Genomic DNA, 16,163 nt, shown 5'->3' with positions numbered 1-16,163 from the left:
AAACCCAAAATTTCAAAAAGCAACCATCAAGTTTGGACATCTCGTTTTTCAACCTGCCTAATTTCAGAAAGGCAGGAGGTGGCAGCTGCAAAAAGTGCAGGACCTGCAGCCCCTGCAAAAAAATAATGAGAGCAGTAGCCTTGTCATGTTCATGAAAAACAAAGCCAAAACTGTCTCAGATTGCTGCCTTCCCCTCCTCCAAATTAAGAGTTTTAAAATTTTATTTCCTTTTAGCCTTAGAAATCTGTGTGTTGGAAGCACCTTGCTCCTGTTCTGTGCTCGAAGCAGTGGGTGACTCCACACCTCTCCAAATCCAGAGTACATCCCATCCAGATCTATTTCCAGAGACTGTTGCACCTCAAATAAAAGGATTTGGGAACCTGGAACAACTCTTCCCTCACAAGGTTATACCTCTCACACCATAATTATTTATGATCTTTGTATTTCCATTTCTGCCCCATGAATGGCAGATCCCTAGCTTCAAATAGAGGTGCAGGGACAACAAGGGAAGAGCGCTGCAATTCTTTTTACCAAGTGAAGGGTTTTTGTTTGACAGTTTCTGTGAGACTGTTCAGAATCCCAAGCTTGGCTGTGGGTTTGCTGTGGGATGCAGAGTGCAGCCCACATCCCATACTCCCATACCCACCCCAGCCAGTCCCATTTTGCTGCCATTTGGGCTTCCCACGGCTCCCCAGGCAGCAGGTTCCTGTTTCACCCCGAGACAACCTGCTCTCCTTGTGACAGAGCACATAAGTCCCTGTGCCCAACGCAGGGCCTGGGTTCAGCCCAGAAACCAACCATCTTCCACTGGGAATGAGGTCTCAGCAAGCCCTGCCTGCAGGGCCCTGCACATTGACTGAAGACATTTCTTAATATATCCCATTTCTAACAGCGCTGCCCACTCTTATTTACAAAGACTGTGTCATTTGAGGTTAAACATGCCTTCAGACTGTAGGCACGTGTACTTCCAACTGATTTCAAGGGGAATTTGCTGCACTCAACAGTGAGGCGGCAGATGCAGCAGGTCGCCATGGAGCCATGTCGCCCCGCTGCCACAAAATGGAGCAGGAGAAATGGTTCTGACAAGAGGTGTGCAGGGAGCAGTGGCAAAAAAAAAAAGCAAGGAAATATTGAAGAAGTTTGGTCTAGGGTCAAAGTTCTGTGCAGCAAGTTGTTAACATGGCCACAGCAAGTTGCTCATAAGGGTCTTCCAAAGCAAAGTGGTCTAGCCCCCAAGCCTAGCTTTGGGAGGGAATGGGCAGAGTAGTGCTTGAATTGGAATTGTAACCAGAACCTGTCATTAGCCTCACAAACTTGCTTCTTCGACACTTCCCAGGTCTCGGGGTCAGAGCTAACATTTGCTAAGTCAACAGAAGTCCTTCTGTCAGCATTAGCTGGCGTTTGGTCAGGCCTCCGGCAGGAAGGGGCTGTCTGTGGAGATCAGCAAAATCAATATCTGAATATACGTGCGGCTGACATGGATTCCTGTGAGTGTCTGTCAACATTTTTTGTTTAAGTTAGTAAATAGGATGTGTTTTACTCCAAAAACATCTCCTGGCTGGCAATGAATTTGAGAAACAAAAATTGATCAGCGTTAGCATTGGCCTGTTTTTCCTGGAAGTGCTTTTCCCCTTATTTCTCACTTCTGGTAAGCGCTGTGCTGGGGAGTGACCCAGGCAAGAAGTCACATTCCTACACAGCAGGTGAACCAGGAACTCGCTCCCAGCGCTCGGCAGGTATGCGGAACGCGGCCCTGCCCGCACCCCACGGACCCACACCAGTGCATGCAGCAAGGAGCAGATGCTTGCAGGTACAGAGGGCCATGAAGTGAGAGCATGGCACTTCAGGATGGCAGCTGAGCTCTCAGACACAGCTTTCTGCAGCGCCTAATATGTGTACATCCTGACGTGACGGCTCATCGCCTGCAATCAGCCCCAAAAGCAACTGCGTTTCTCCAGATGTTGTTGCACACTGCACCAAAATTAAACAATTAAAAAAAAAAAAAAAAAAAAAAAAAAAGCAGGTCCAGTTTTCCTTCTTTTTATTTATTTAAACTGTACACAAATGTAAAATACTTCAACAGCAAATCTAAGTGAAAATTGTTTGGTTTAAATTATTATGGAACAGAACCTAAAAGGAACTTTATTAAATAAACATAAAAATTGGATTTAAAGGATGCACATCTTGTAATGTATTCTACAATAGTCATTTTTTTTTTCACTCTACGTTCCATGTGCGTATGGTATAGAAAAGACACTGAATAGAACAAACAGAATCCATTTTGTACCCTGAAACAATTGGTAGGCCTCGTGAGGGATTGCTCAGCATGACTACATGATATATGATGGCTTTGCCATCTCATAAAAATTATAACTAATATGTTGGCCTCTTTGGTTCCAAAATTTATGTATAATACATTTAACTGTATTCATTTTTTGCTGCTATAAAAATAACATTTTTTTCAAATGGCAGTTTTTTGACTAATCATGCAACTAAATCAGTGCAAACATTAAAAGCAATCATTCGCTTTAAAAAAGAAGCAAAAGATTTAATTTCAAGTATAAAAAAATATAAAAAAGTCATATCATAAGTCCAGTTTTGTCTAGTATGGGTCAACACTTTAAATTGCATAGCTCATGCGGCACCTGTTTACCTAGATAGTGAGCAAAGATAAGTGCACTATCAAGTACCACTTTTCAAGGCATTGAAATTTGCAAGTGCTATTATACGTGCATTCAAGCAGTTTGCAAGTGCTATGCTGTATCATTATTTTCTGATCTTTATGGCCATTCTTGACACCTCCCGGTAAGGAAATTGAAAGCACTCTCCTCTCTCCTCCTTTCCAAGACTCGTTAAAATGTTCCTTGCCTCTTACTAAATGCACTGCATTTTTCAGAACGTCTCCACTGCGGCACTGTCGCTCCTCTGCAGGGTTCATTGGTTTAGCCGTGGTAGCGGCCTCTTGTTTGCTCGCTCCCCACACGACAGCTCCTCGCCGAGTCCCCCGTCGAAGAACACAGAACGCAACTCTGACTCTTTGCTCTCGGAACAGTGAGAGATGCTCACGGTCAACACAGTCCAGATACAGTGTCAGATTCCCTTCTCCAAGACACAAACAGGTACAGCCATCCGCGGGTTGCTAGTGGTCAGTTACAGCATCAGACCTCCAACAGTCCAATGTCAGAAACACAGCAGCTGCATATGTGTCTGTCTCCTTCTCTCTCTCAGATGTTACCGAAGTGGAAGTGCTTACTGGAAGTGCTGTAGGAAGATACGGTTTTCTGTGATGCTTATATTTAGATAAATTTAAATTAAGAGGAAGTGATCACCTACAAAGGCAGGTGTCCTGCAGCTTCCCACTAGACCTAAGAGGTGACAGTCGACTTTTTTTTTCTTTTTTTTCTTTTTTTTTTTTCTCTCTAAGTTTGGTCATTTCGACACCTGCGTGCAAGAATACGTTGTGCTCTCGCAGTCTGTGCTTTTGCCTGAGCAAAGGGAGCTCATTTCGGTCTGGCTTTGCTGGCAGGCGGGGATACAGCTGCGCAGCCGTCCACTCGTACTGGCAGGCATGTAGGTACGTCGTCACTGGTCACTGACTTCCTGCGCTCACGTCCCTTTCCCAAGCTGCCTCGTGTCTGTGTGTGTGTCTGTGTGTGCACGAGCGCGTGGTTGTGTGTGCGCACGGTGTGTGTGTGTGTGTGTGTGTGTGTGTGTGTGTGTCTTTAAGATATCTCATAGCGTTAACTTATAAGTGGTAGGATATATAAGTGTCCAAGATCCACAAACTGCCACTGTCCTGACACCAAAGTGAAATGACTTCTTTTTTTTTTTTCGTCAAACTTTTCCACAGTGACTTTTCAACACTGATGCCTGGATACACAGTGAAACTTCCTCCAACACCATCTCGTACGGGAATGTTCTCTCTCTCTCTCCCCCCCAAAAAACACACCTCAAATCAAGCACAACCACATTCTTCCACAATCATATTGGGAACGTCCCTTTTCACAATGTTGTATTCATCATCAAAGTACAGCATTGACATTGTGCTAAGTTTGGTTGGAATGCAACAGGAGTTCACGGTGCCCGGGTTCAGCCCCCGCATTCGGTACTGATTCACGACGGCGGTGTGAAAGGAGGAAGCCGACCCCGGGACGCCAGCCAAGTAGGCCGGGCAGCTCCCTTCACAGTAATTCCCATAGTAACCTGATGGTGCTATGATCCAGTCATTCCACCCAATGAGTCTAAAGTCAATGTAAAACTGTTGCCTGCAACATAGATTGGTCCTGCCATCGCACTCCAGGCCTCTTTTCCGGATCCTGTGTTTGTTATCAGCGAGGCGGGCTTGCACCACTAAAAAAGGCCGGTGGGATTCCTCCCCGGGGTCCACATAAATTGGCAGCACTGAATACTCTTCACAGCCCTCACATTGAACATCCAAGTTCAGTCTCCTTTCTCCTCTCTCAAACAGAGCCTGGATCGCCTCTGTCATGGGAAAAGTGTGCCAACCACTTCTTTTGAGATCGACTTTCTTTTCAACCACATTCCACTTGTTGCTAGTGTCCGGGTCTTGGAAATAGACTTTGACTCTTACTTTTCGCCTGCTGCCTTTCTCTAAGACATATGGAAGCAGCTTCAAGTAAAGCCACAGGCTGGCTTGAACGACAAACAAGTTCTGGTTCCCTTCATTCGAGATGAAGAAATAGAGGCGGACTCTAGATGAGGCCAGATCGTCTGCAAGATAAGGAGAGATCAGCAAGATTAAGTCAAAAAGAAAATGTATCTTTTGTGCGATTCTGGGTTCAGCGGCAACGCCGGAAGACAGCTGATCGAAAGGGCAATGGGGCTGCATCAGCCAGAAGGCATGCACTGAATCTGAGAGCCCCGATCTGCAACCGAAACAAACTGCCGGGCTGCAGCCGAATGGGTCGGATGCACAGCCACCAGCCAGGGCTCTCCCAGCACTGGGTTTCTGCAGCCGGAGAGCTGCACGGACACCACAACAGCATCTTGAAAGGTCTGGTGCTTGCACTGCTCTATCTTGCTGGTTTAAGAATAGTTTTAACTCTCAGCTCTTGGCCGATTCTCACAGCGAGAGCCCTTTCAGCAACCACTGAAACGTCAATGCCAAACCGGGGATTTTGTTTCGATTTTCACATACTCTCACAGATGTTTAGCAAAGAGGATCCACAAGATAGGGGGAAAAATATTTCGGTAACATCCCTACATCTTCTACAGATGAAGCAAAGCCCTCCTAGTCTGGTACAATATCTGCCATTCACCATCCCAACCTCTGCCTTTCCCCTCGCAGCGATAACTCGCCTAGAGGCGACCAAACGAAGCAGTTGCTCTCACTGCACCGCCACTGCTGACTGCTCTCCGTGTACTACTCAATAACATCAGAATTCCTGCAGTGACATTATCCCGGGAAACCAAATGTCACCAAAGGTCTGACATAACCCATTATTTGTAAACACAGGCGCTGCTGCAGGCATTGCTGCAGAAACACTGGTATCCCCGCTGCTGTTCTGCACTGTAAGTCCCAACCAAATCTGGCGTAGGTGATGAATGCGCCTTTGCAGCGGGGACGGTAATGCTGGTGCTTGAATCACAGCCTTGCAGTCGCTATTTAAATTACTGCTGGAGAGGCATTTTCTCATCTGTCCTTATCTGTTTGACTTCTTTCTGCACGCAGCCAAATGAAGATTTCTCTTCCTTTTGTTTTCCTACGAACCTCTGTAATTTTTGTCAATGTTTTTTTGCACAGTCAGTGTCTCCATTTGTTACCCTAGATGCCTTCCCTCCTAATTCGCCTGCAGGGCCCATTCCTCACCCTGTAATATTTCAGGGACAAGGAATTGTCACTGTACAATTGTGTTTCTGTACATCTTACATCGAGGCGATATTCAAAGTGTTCATTAAAAAGCAAGTGGAAGAAGCCCACCCCACACCTCCCACCAACAGCCCACCAACAAATAACAACACCAGTGCTGTATGCTGAGAACACCTTCTGCACGCTAATAAACACACAACTTCTTTATAAACTGTGGTGACAGTGACAGAAAAAGAACAGTACAGCCTTGCTGCACCAATCCCCATCACTTGTGTTGCACGAGATTGTGTGCGTCCATCAATTTTGTATGTGAATATAACAAGCATATGTATAATGCAACAGATCCCATAGATACTGTAAATGTATATGCTTTGCTAAGTGGGAGGGTAGATAAAGAAGATGAGTAGGCAGCATCCAGGCTAGAAAGAGATTTATTTTGTGGACAAATGATCTATAGATGCCACAGAGTGATAGAGAGGCAGAGAAATGAACCGAATGAAAGAGCAATGAGGGCAAGGAGAGATGGGCAGATAGACAGCAGGCAGCAGTGCACAGAGTGCTGCAGATGTGCAAAGTTCACCGGCACAGCGGCCGCCCGGGTGAACTGCTGGGAAGCTCCGCAAAGGGACTCAGAGCCGTGCGACCGCAGGGGCTACGTGGGATTGAGGCAGCTGAGACGGTGGGGATGGATGATGGGGATGGCACAATCAGTACAGGGACAGACGGACAGAGGGGAGACAAGCAGCAGCGGTAGGAGGCAGACAAGGCCAACACCATGAATGAAGGCTAAATACGTGGGGATGGAACGGACAGGGAGGGCAAGCAGACCTCAACAGAGGGATGCACACTGCGGAGCAGAGGAATTAGAAGGGCATCAGCTGCGGTGAGGGATGGAGTGGGACAGGCGGAGAAGGGACAGAGGGATGCAGGGGATAGAGGCGAGCGGCTGGAAGGAGCGCTGCAAGGAGACCCGCAGGGGGACTCGGCGAGGGGGCTGGCGGGGCAGAGCCGGGCACAGAGACACGGGACAGCGAGGGGTTGGGAGCCGGGGCGGAAGAGTGAGAGGTTAAGGACGGGGGTCGACGAGCCCAGTACCAAGGGCCCACAGCTGGCAAGGGACAGGCAGCAGGGGACAGGCAGGGGACAGGCAGGGGACAGGCAGGGGACAGGCAGGGGACAGGCAGGGGACGGGCTGCGGGGCTCGGGACAGGCAGGGCAGAGGGCAGCGGCTCGGGGCCGGGCGGCGCCCACCTGTCTCGGCGAAGCTGATGATCTCGGAGACGGGGTCGTGGGCCGGGGGCCCGGCGCTCGCCTGCCCGTCCAGGCTGGGGATCTCGACGCGGCCGTCCTCCCGCACCTTGCCGGCGTGCAGCTTGCGCAGCGCCGTGACCATGGCCGCCTTGGGCACGGCGTGCGTGATGTTGGGCCGGTCCCGCATCTGCAGCCGGCTCAGGATGTGCCTCTTCACCGCCTCCAGGAAATCCCCGTCCACCTTGCCCGGCTCCTCGGGCCGCCGGAAGCCGCAGGAGGTGCATGTGTCCTGCGGGGAGCCCCCGGCGGGAGCCGGCGGGGTCGGGGTGGCGGCGGCTCCCAGCAGCAGCAGCCCGCAGGCCAGCAGCGCGGCCAGCACCCCCCGGCGAGCCGCCCCGTCCATGGCGGAGGAGCGGGGGGCCGAGCTGGGGCCGGCCCGGAGCGCCGCAGGGAGCCCGTCTGCAGGCAGCGCCGCTCCGAGCGCTCCGCGGCGCGGAGGGGGCGGCGGCAGCCAAGCCGGGGGCCGCAACCGCTCCGCGCGGGGAGGGAGGGAGGGGGGCCCGGGGAAGCGGCGTGTGCCGCCGGGGAGGCGGAGGGGGGAGGCCGCCCGCGCAGGCAACCGAAGTTGGGGAGGGAGGGAGAGAAGGGGGGGAACGGGGGGGGGGCGGCGAGGCTGAACGCACCGAGCGCCCGGCTCCGCGGGGGAGGGGGACGGCAGCAGGTGAGGGGGTGGCCGCGCAGCCCGGGGAAGGAGGGAGGGGGAGCGGGGCCGGAGGTGCGAGGGGAGCCGGGGAGCTGGGGGAGGCGGCGCCGCGCTGCCCCGGGGCCCCACGGCGCTTCAGAGGGGCATCCCCGGGCGCCGCCGCTCGTGGTCCATCGCTCGCTTCGGAGGGTCCGGGCGGGCCGCGGAGAGAGCTCTTTAGTCCGGCGTCATTGAGGGGGGTCAGGGAGATAACCGAAGCAGATTTATATACAATCCAATTTATAGCCTGGAAGGAGGAGGGGGGGTGGGGGGGAGAGATGCCACTTGTACCCCCCCGCCCACTCCGCCCCCGCAAGACAACAATCCACAGGCCGTGGGTGCGGGTCTCTGAGCCGCTCCGCCGCGCTCCGCTCGCTCCTTCCTTCAGCGCCCGCCGCTTCCCGACGCGCCGCCAAAGTTGACGCGGAGCACCGCCGGGGCGGGGGCCGCGGGCGGCGGGTGCGCGGCCGACGGCTCCACGGTGCCGAGGCGTCTCCCCGCGACGGCGGGATCGGGAGATCCGCACGGAGGCTTCGGAGGATGCGGCGGTCCCCGCGCGGTTCCGCAGCGTTGCGCGGCCGCTCCGCGGGGACTCAGCGCGATGCCGGCGGTCCCGGGAGTGCTGCGCGGATCCACTCGGTCAGCCCGGCGCTGCGGCTCGCTGCCTCGCTCGCTCTTTTTAAACAATATCTCCCTTGTTGGTGGTTTGGGTTTTTATTATTATTATTATTATTATTATTATTATTATTATAAGTATGATTTTTTGTTGTTGTTGTTGTTGCCGCCGCCGCCGCTGCTGCTCCAGTTAATCTGTCTCTCCGTCTCTCCCTCCTCTCTCTCTCTCCGCGTCTGTTTGATCTCCGCTCGCCGTGCGCCGGCTCCAACGCCGCGTTTTGTTTTGGTTTGGTTGGGGCTTTTTTTAACGCGTCTGATGTTCCCTCGCGGCTCCGCAGTGGAAGGGCTCGGGGAAGCGGCTCGCTCCTCGCTTATCGGCCGCGCGTCTCCTCCTGCTAATTTCACCACCCCCCCCCCCCCGCAAAATCACGACATTGTGGCACTTTCTACTGAAACTTTTATACAGGAGTTAAAACCACGTGGGAACTCCAACCTATAACAGAGCCGCCGTGGGTTCCTCACTATTTGGGAGATTAAGTTTTTTGCCCCCCGGGCTATTACAGTAACTTCCTTATGCGGAGCTATTAACTGCGCTGTTCCTTTAACTCCCCCCGTTCCTCCCGGTTCCCGCACACACCCACCGCACCGCACCGCGCCGCAAGGGCCGACCCCGGCCGGGAGTTGGGTGCCCCCCCCGGGCTGTTCCCTTGCCTTTTAAGCACTCGAAAGGAGAAGGCATTAGAAAGTTTACCGTCGAGTTGGTTTTGCGACGGGGCGGGTGCGAGCGTGTGTTTGGTGCAGCGAGACGGGGGCTCTCCTGGGCAGCGCGGTGCGGGGAGGGGGACATAACGGGACCCCGAGCCCTGCGAGCGGGTTTCCCTTTGCGGATAAGCCTCGAGGGCGGGGTAAGGCTCCGCTTCTCATCCGGCTACCCTGCAGCCAAGCCCGAGGGAGGGCGGGCGGGCCCCCAGCGGCCGGGGCCAGTCGGCCAGGTGCACGCAGCCTCCGCCCCGGCGAGCTGCGGGCTCACCCCGGGGCCGCGCGGTCCCGCACCGCCGCGGGCATGGCCGGGCCGAGGGCGCCCCCGCGGGGCCGCGCCGGGAAGCGGCGGGGCGGGGGGCAGCGGGGCGAGCGGAGGGAGGCAGTGCGGGGCCGTCGTTCCCGCCGCGGAGCCCAGCGCTGGCTTTGCAAAGGGCAGGAGCGCGTTTTCAAGGAGCCGCCGCTGTTTTAAGAAGGGAAATAAAACTTGGGCAGTGTGTGTGTGCGCGCTGTACGGGTTGCTGTCAGCTGTCACTAATAGAAGCCACCCGGGGCATAAAGAGGGTCAGTGAGGGATCAGCTAAAAGCAGAATTGCTATCCCCACACCACCGCCGATCTTTTCTCTGGCTTTGAGAGAGACAAACAGCGCTGTGGAGCACCATCGCATCTCAATCCCAGTCTGATCAGTGATATTAAGGGCAGTGTACCGCACCTACGCTGCATAAGGGGCTCAGAATTAGCGCCTGCATTTCGTGCCTCCTGCTAACAGGTTGTGAATGGAAAGCCCAGAATGTAAAAAAAGAAATAATGCTAAAAATCCAATCACTCGGACATCCTGTAAGCTAATAAGAGCACGTGAAGGCGGCAGGCTTAGTGCTTCACAGTAATTAATTTGACAGCAAAGAGCTAACAAGAAAACAACAGCAGAGCAGTGGTGAGTGGTGCGTAGAGGTCACTGTCACATGAAAGCTGAGAGTAAACATGGCCATTTTGGCCCATCCCTGCTGCTGCTGTTTTGCCTTTTTTCCTCCTCTTTCAACAAACTACGGGCATTTTGCATATTCAGACCTTGGGAAGATGCATCTTCTCCAGCAGCTGCCAACAAATGAACGCACTGATTAACCTCCCCTTATTGACAGTGCGCCCAGGGTTCGCTCTGAGGCTCCCTCCCAAGCAATGAAGGCAGCAGGGTTGGCTCTGTGCTTCGTTCAGAGAGCACAGCTCCGTGATGGAGCCATAGCACTCTGTTCATTTTCAGCCCTCCTTAGCTCTCAGTTCTATTCCCTGGGCACAGACCTGTTGCTGGCACACCACAGCTGCAGGAGCAGCACGGAGGTGATAACTTCGCACCCCCCACCTCCCCCCATCCTCTGTTTGCTCTGAGCTCATCTGCGTGAGGCTCTGCGTTCACACGCACCTCTCTAACCGGCTGCTCACCATCTGACTCAGGGTCACGCGTCTCTATGAGTTAAATGCAGGGGAAGCCAGGAAGGGAAGAGCTGGGATGTGTGCTGAGTGGGCAGTGTGAGGTGCTGTGCGAGGTGCAGCACTGAGGGCATTTCCTGCAGAAATGTCCAAGTCTCCTGGCTGAAGTCTGATGCTCATTAAAGCTGCTGGTGTAATGAGATGGGGATGGATGCCGTGTCTCATCCTGTGCAAAGCAGTGTGTTCCAACGCATCGTACTGCTCCAGTTCTTCCCACAGCCCTTTGCTGTCTTTCCAGGGCAGACAGTGCAGATGCTGCTCTGGGGCAGGTCTGCATCTCCCAGACCAGAAGGATGCTCTGAAGCAGAGGACGTGGCCATGGCATGGGGCAGCTCCCCCCCAGGCTGTATCTTCACAATGCATGGCCAAGGCTCTGGTCCCCACTATGATTGCTCCAGCACCTTTTGTGCTCTTAAACCAGCAGCAATATCTGTTAGGTAACCTTCCTAATCCCTCTGAGGAAGGATTTTCTTTACCGATGGCTGAACTGCCTAAAGCTTCTCATATATAAGAGGCCTGGTTTGCACTATGAACACTTCCCCTTTGATACCAGCAGACACAAGATTCTACTACCACAGGCATCTTTTTCTGCAAGCATTTCCTCAAAATAACATAGGCTATACTGGCAAAAGCACTTTTTCTGCTCTTATAGCTGCATCTACATGGGGGAGGTTGGGTGTAGTGGAGCGCAATCTGTTTGAAATGGCACTTCAGAAGAGCACTGCTCTCCTGCAGGAGTTCAAGGGTAGACCTTGGATCATGCACTGCTGCCCCATGTGTGGAAGAGCTCTGTGCAGGGTGGCTGCTGTCATCATGCTTTAAGTGCAGAGAGATGTGGTTACAGGGCTGTGAGGGCAGCGCTCTGTGTGAGATTTCTATTCATGCCCTTCTTTTGCTTCATAAGAAAGTGATTCCTCACTACCCATAAACGAATCAGGGAATCATTAATGTCGGAAAGGACCACTAAGATCACCCAGTCCAAACATCAGCCCGTCTCCACCATGCTCACTAACCACATCCCTCAGTGCCACATCTACACAGTTCTTGAACACCTCCAGGGATGGTGACTGACCCCAGTACTGACCCCTGGGAAGCACCAGTAGTGACCAGTCACCAGCTGGATTTAACCCCAATCACCAAATGCTTTTAAAACAACTGCAAAAAAAAAAACACTAGAAGTTTCAGAAGCACCTTAGATTTGTGGAAGGAGAAGTCCTATTGGAAGTCAAATAGGCAAATGTCATTCTGAAAGGATCGGGATGTTTTCTGAACTGGCGAGGCAGACCCAACTCATGAGAAAAAAAAAACAGCAAGAGGTTCCCTAGCTTCCCTGCACTCCTTTAAGAACAAACATGTCTGGAAGAGCACCCAATGCAGCCCAGCCCAGGTGTCAGGCAAGAAGGGGACATGGAGGCCAGAGGGAGGACAGGATTCGAGGGGACCCGACAGCCCCATCCCATCCTACTGCCCGGCCCCATTACCTGTGGTGTTGCAGGGCAGCGTCCCGGCCTCTTCTCCACCCCTCGTGAAGGTTTGGATCCACACTGCTGCCCCAGGACACAAAGTGCAGATCCTTATCCCAGAGCACAGGGCAGCGCCTTTCAGCAAAACAATGGCTTTGATGTCCAAAGAAGGACCATACACCATCATGTGGATACCCCCTATGACATTCAGATTGTATCCACAGCTCTAGGGTGGCCCAAGAGCACTCCTGTTTTCCTCATGGGCTTTGTCCTCAGCAGCCCAAAGCCGTACTCTTATAGCCAAGCTGTGACTTCCTCTGAAGTTGCTTGTATTGACCTAAATAGGTTGGGGCGGGTGAGGACACACAGGCGAGATGAAAAAGCCATGCTGGTTGCCCAACAAAGAAGTGTCTGCTTTGTGGTGAGCGCTTTTAACATATAAGCACTTTTAACATATTGTTAAAGAACACGATTTTCATGTTTAAGTTCACACCAAAAGCCTTGCAAAGGAGCAAAGACAGAGAAAATAAAATCTGCATTTAAGTGGTAAACAAAACAGTTAAAACTTCTCATAATGTGAGTGCTGCGCACCGAGGCGATGCATTTCAAAGGCGACCGGTGTATTTCATCCGTGCACCCAGCTGTGGTACACGGAGCAGATGAGGGATGTGAATACCAGGAAAGAGCTGTGCTAACATTGGCTGTCCTGAGAAAAGCAGGGCGCGGGGATGGGATGGAGAGGCTTCGCACTCATTTTAAATAGATTTCAGAAGCAAAAGATGCCTGGCACTTTGCAGTGCTGTGGGAGATGGGGTACAGCAGCTCAGCTGCGTGGTGGACCATTGGTGGCACCTGGCGAGCACCAAGCAAGCACAATTTGAAGGAAGCCAGAAGCCCTGCACTCAGGCTGATCTCCTTCTCTGCACCCCATTTTCACAAGCCCTACGCTGAAGATAATAGCATTCAACCTTTGTAAGTAGCTTTAAAACCAAGCAGTGTATAAGAATTCACCCTATTCAGAGTGATGCTCACTGCATGGCCACAGTACCGTCTGTCAAAAGTCATTTTCAGTCTATTCACGCTTGCCAGAGTTTGTTTTCTGTGTGCTTTTTGCTGCACCAAACCCAAACATACCCATACAGCGTAGCTATTCAGTGGGCATGGTGGAGATGGACTGCTGGTTGGACGAGGTGATCTTGGTGGTCTTTTCCAATCTTCATGATTCTATGATTCTCTAACATTTGCTTTCATGGTGCTGAGAGGCATGGCTTAGGGATGGAGCTCGGTAGGTCAGGCTGATGGTTGGACTCGATCATCCAGAAGGTCTTCTCCAACCTACACATTTCTGTGATTCTTCTAGAACGCCTTGAAATTAAAGACCATGGCTCAGGCTGCCGCTCTCAGCCCACTGAGATGTTCCTCACAGATGTTGTAAGAACACGGGAGCTTTCCAACCCTACCATTCACAAGCAGGTTTTGTTCTGCTGCCTCCCTTACCCCTATCTCCTCAGCAACGCACTTCTCCAGAGCCTTTTGCCATTTCTGAGCAACATTTATTGCTGTGGTTTCGGTCCTGACTGCAACACTGTTAAGAATAAATCACAGTATGTTGAAATAATACTACGAAGTACACTATACAAGGGTAAGACGACAAAGTGCTGCTCTGAGGACTACAAAAACAGAAGCACATGGATCACATTAAGCAGAAACTGGCCTGCAAGAGACATAGATACTGAGACATTAGGGGTGGTGCAAAGAAGCAACAGGAAGGTGTCTTGTTTTAGGGTTTTTTCTGCTTAAAAGATGAGAGAGAAGGCCTAGGGGAGAGGAATGCATGAAAAAGAAAAGGATGAGCCTCTTTTTTTTTTTTTTGGCTACTCCAGGTGGGGTTTTCCTCTGTTTAAATGCTGAAGGACAGAAAGATTTTAAATTAAAATCTTAATAAATATAGCCCTGAGGCTAGTAACATTATTACAACCAAGATGATTACAGCAACCAAGCCACAAAAGAAATATATATATATTTATTTATTTGAAGCATAATAAGCCTCAATATTTAGTTGGGAGAAAGCTAGGCAGCTAACTGACTTCCAAACTAGAGAACTCTGCGTTCTGCTGCACTGAAAGGATAAACCAACACTATACATACTTTGCAGGGCTTGGTTTCACTCCTGTGCAGGATAGCATTATTACTGCTTCTATTTAAATACATACATATATCTATATAAAATGTAATGTATACATATATGAATCACAATTGCTCAGATCACGTGTGTGAGGGTTGGCAAGAGAGAGGCCCAAGTTTGCAGTGTGTAATAGGAGATATGGAGATCATTCAGTACCTTCCCCCTGAAAGAGCTTCCCAGGCCCTCCAGCTTGTTCTGGTGAACAAGGCATGTTCTCCTTCAGACAGGTCTCCTCTGAGCCGATTTTAAGCTGACAACAAGGTTCCACAGTTTGTTTGTGTGTTGGCTTTTTGTTTGTTTTAATTATGGGAATATTTTAATAAAGGATACGGGGATGGAAAGGAAAGGATGCAAGCTGATAAAGATGATTAAATCATAGAGCAACTGCGGAGTGGGTCATGAAGTGTTATAATCCCCAACTCCCCTCTGCTTTCTGCCTCAATGTGTTAATGCATCACACTTTAGTACAGTGACACTTTCAGCCCTAGGTGGAAATTCACACATGATGAAGAGGTGGAGGAGGATTTCCAGATGGTCAGACCTCAGGGAGTGCGAAAAGGTGGGGGGAGGAAGGGAGAAACTGCTGAAGGAAATCGGACTTTGGTCACATCAGTAATTTCCAGCTGAAAATGGAATATTAAACAAAACAAAACAACACAATCAATGATCCCACACCAGAGCCAGATGCACTCAGGTTTGGATGTTGTGCGTAACAGTTCCTCACCACTGCTGGTCATGAAAGATCCCTTGAAACCACTGCCTTGTTTGTGGGTAACAGTGAAAGACGCGAGCTTCATTTCCTAGGCTAGGTCTCAATGAGGGTACCACAGCATCCCAACATGGACCCAATTAGTCATTTCATTCTCCCCAGCTTCTCTTTACTAGAGACAAGTGGTACTTGCTCTGAGTCACACAAGCTCAGCAGAGATGCATTTGGCTGGTGCGTGTCCTCCAGGGTCCTCTCCTGCAGGCCCACAGCTCCCGGAGCAGCAGAGGGCACTGAGACAGCAAATGCAAGGCATGCAGCTTGTAGCTCACCATGACAGTCCAGAACAGGCCCTGCTCTCCTTTGGGAGAGCATAAGGCAGCAGCTGCTGTCACACAGCTGGACCGCTCTAGGAAAACCTCATTTACTGCAGCCTTTTGGGGGAAATAGGAAAGCAGTCATGGGGTATAGTTCAGGGTCTGCACCTACTGGATAAGAGATGCTAGCATTGTGTGAGGAATTAGCACTGGGGGGTACCCTGCACAGCCACAGCTTCTCTCAGCTGTCAGGGGACATTTAAGATTGTTTATTTTGGCAACTTATTTTGGCAAACATACATTGAAGAGGTCTCCTTAAAATGGCAAAAAAGGAAACAGGAGGTAGGACAGCTCAACCCCATTTTTTAAGGGCTCTCCTTCACATCTGAGGTGTTCCTGAATCAGAGCGCTGCTTCTACCACAAACTGGATGCTGAAGATGCCAGGGGCATGCAGCCATGATGGCAAGCACTATTTTATTCAATAGCACCAGCATGAACACATCTCCTGGATGGTAACAAATTAAAAGGACTGAAGACTGGGGGATGACTTGTACAAATGTCACAAGAAATGAGGTGGCTGCACACTGTTTGCACTTTGAGGAAGTGTTTGTTGAATGTCCACTCCCTGACACTCCCAGTAGAAACCACATTGTGCACACAGGTCAGGAACACAGAAGAGAAAACAAGTGCTTCGCCTGCATTCAACACCTGTAAAATCTGTGCTCTTAAATAAGAGGAGTGTTCAGTATTAGTTAATTCAATTTACAGGTCAAAAATCAGGGAAGTTACAGCAAAAGATGAAGGAACA

The 16,163-nt window shown here is 51.1% G+C and overlaps 1 protein-coding gene across 1 annotated transcript; it reads right to left on the bottom strand.

Moving 5' to 3' along the window:
- Positions 1-2,026: 2,026 nt before the first annotated feature.
- INHBB (inhibin subunit beta B) lies at positions 2,027-7,516 on the bottom strand. Its single transcript, XM_085227557.1, has 2 exons — positions 7,082-7,516; positions 2,027-4,731 (listed from the first exon to the last, which is right to left on the bottom strand). Exons 1-2 carry the CDS (start codon positions 7,482-7,484, stop codon positions 3,956-3,958), a joined length of 1,179 nt encoding a protein of 392 aa, XP_085083683.1. The 5' UTR covers positions 7,485-7,516; the 3' UTR covers positions 2,027-3,955.
- Positions 7,517-16,163: the final 8,647 nt, after the last annotated feature.

The sequence above is a fragment of the Meleagris gallopavo genome, chromosome 7 (assembly GCF_905368555.1).
Source record: "Meleagris gallopavo chromosome 7, MGAL_WU_HG_1.1, whole genome shotgun sequence".
In the NCBI taxonomy this organism is placed as follows: domain Eukaryota; kingdom Metazoa; phylum Chordata; class Aves; order Galliformes; family Phasianidae; genus Meleagris; species Meleagris gallopavo.
Note: the sequence above shows the minus strand (reverse complement) of the source record. Positions and strands in the feature narration are given on the sequence as shown.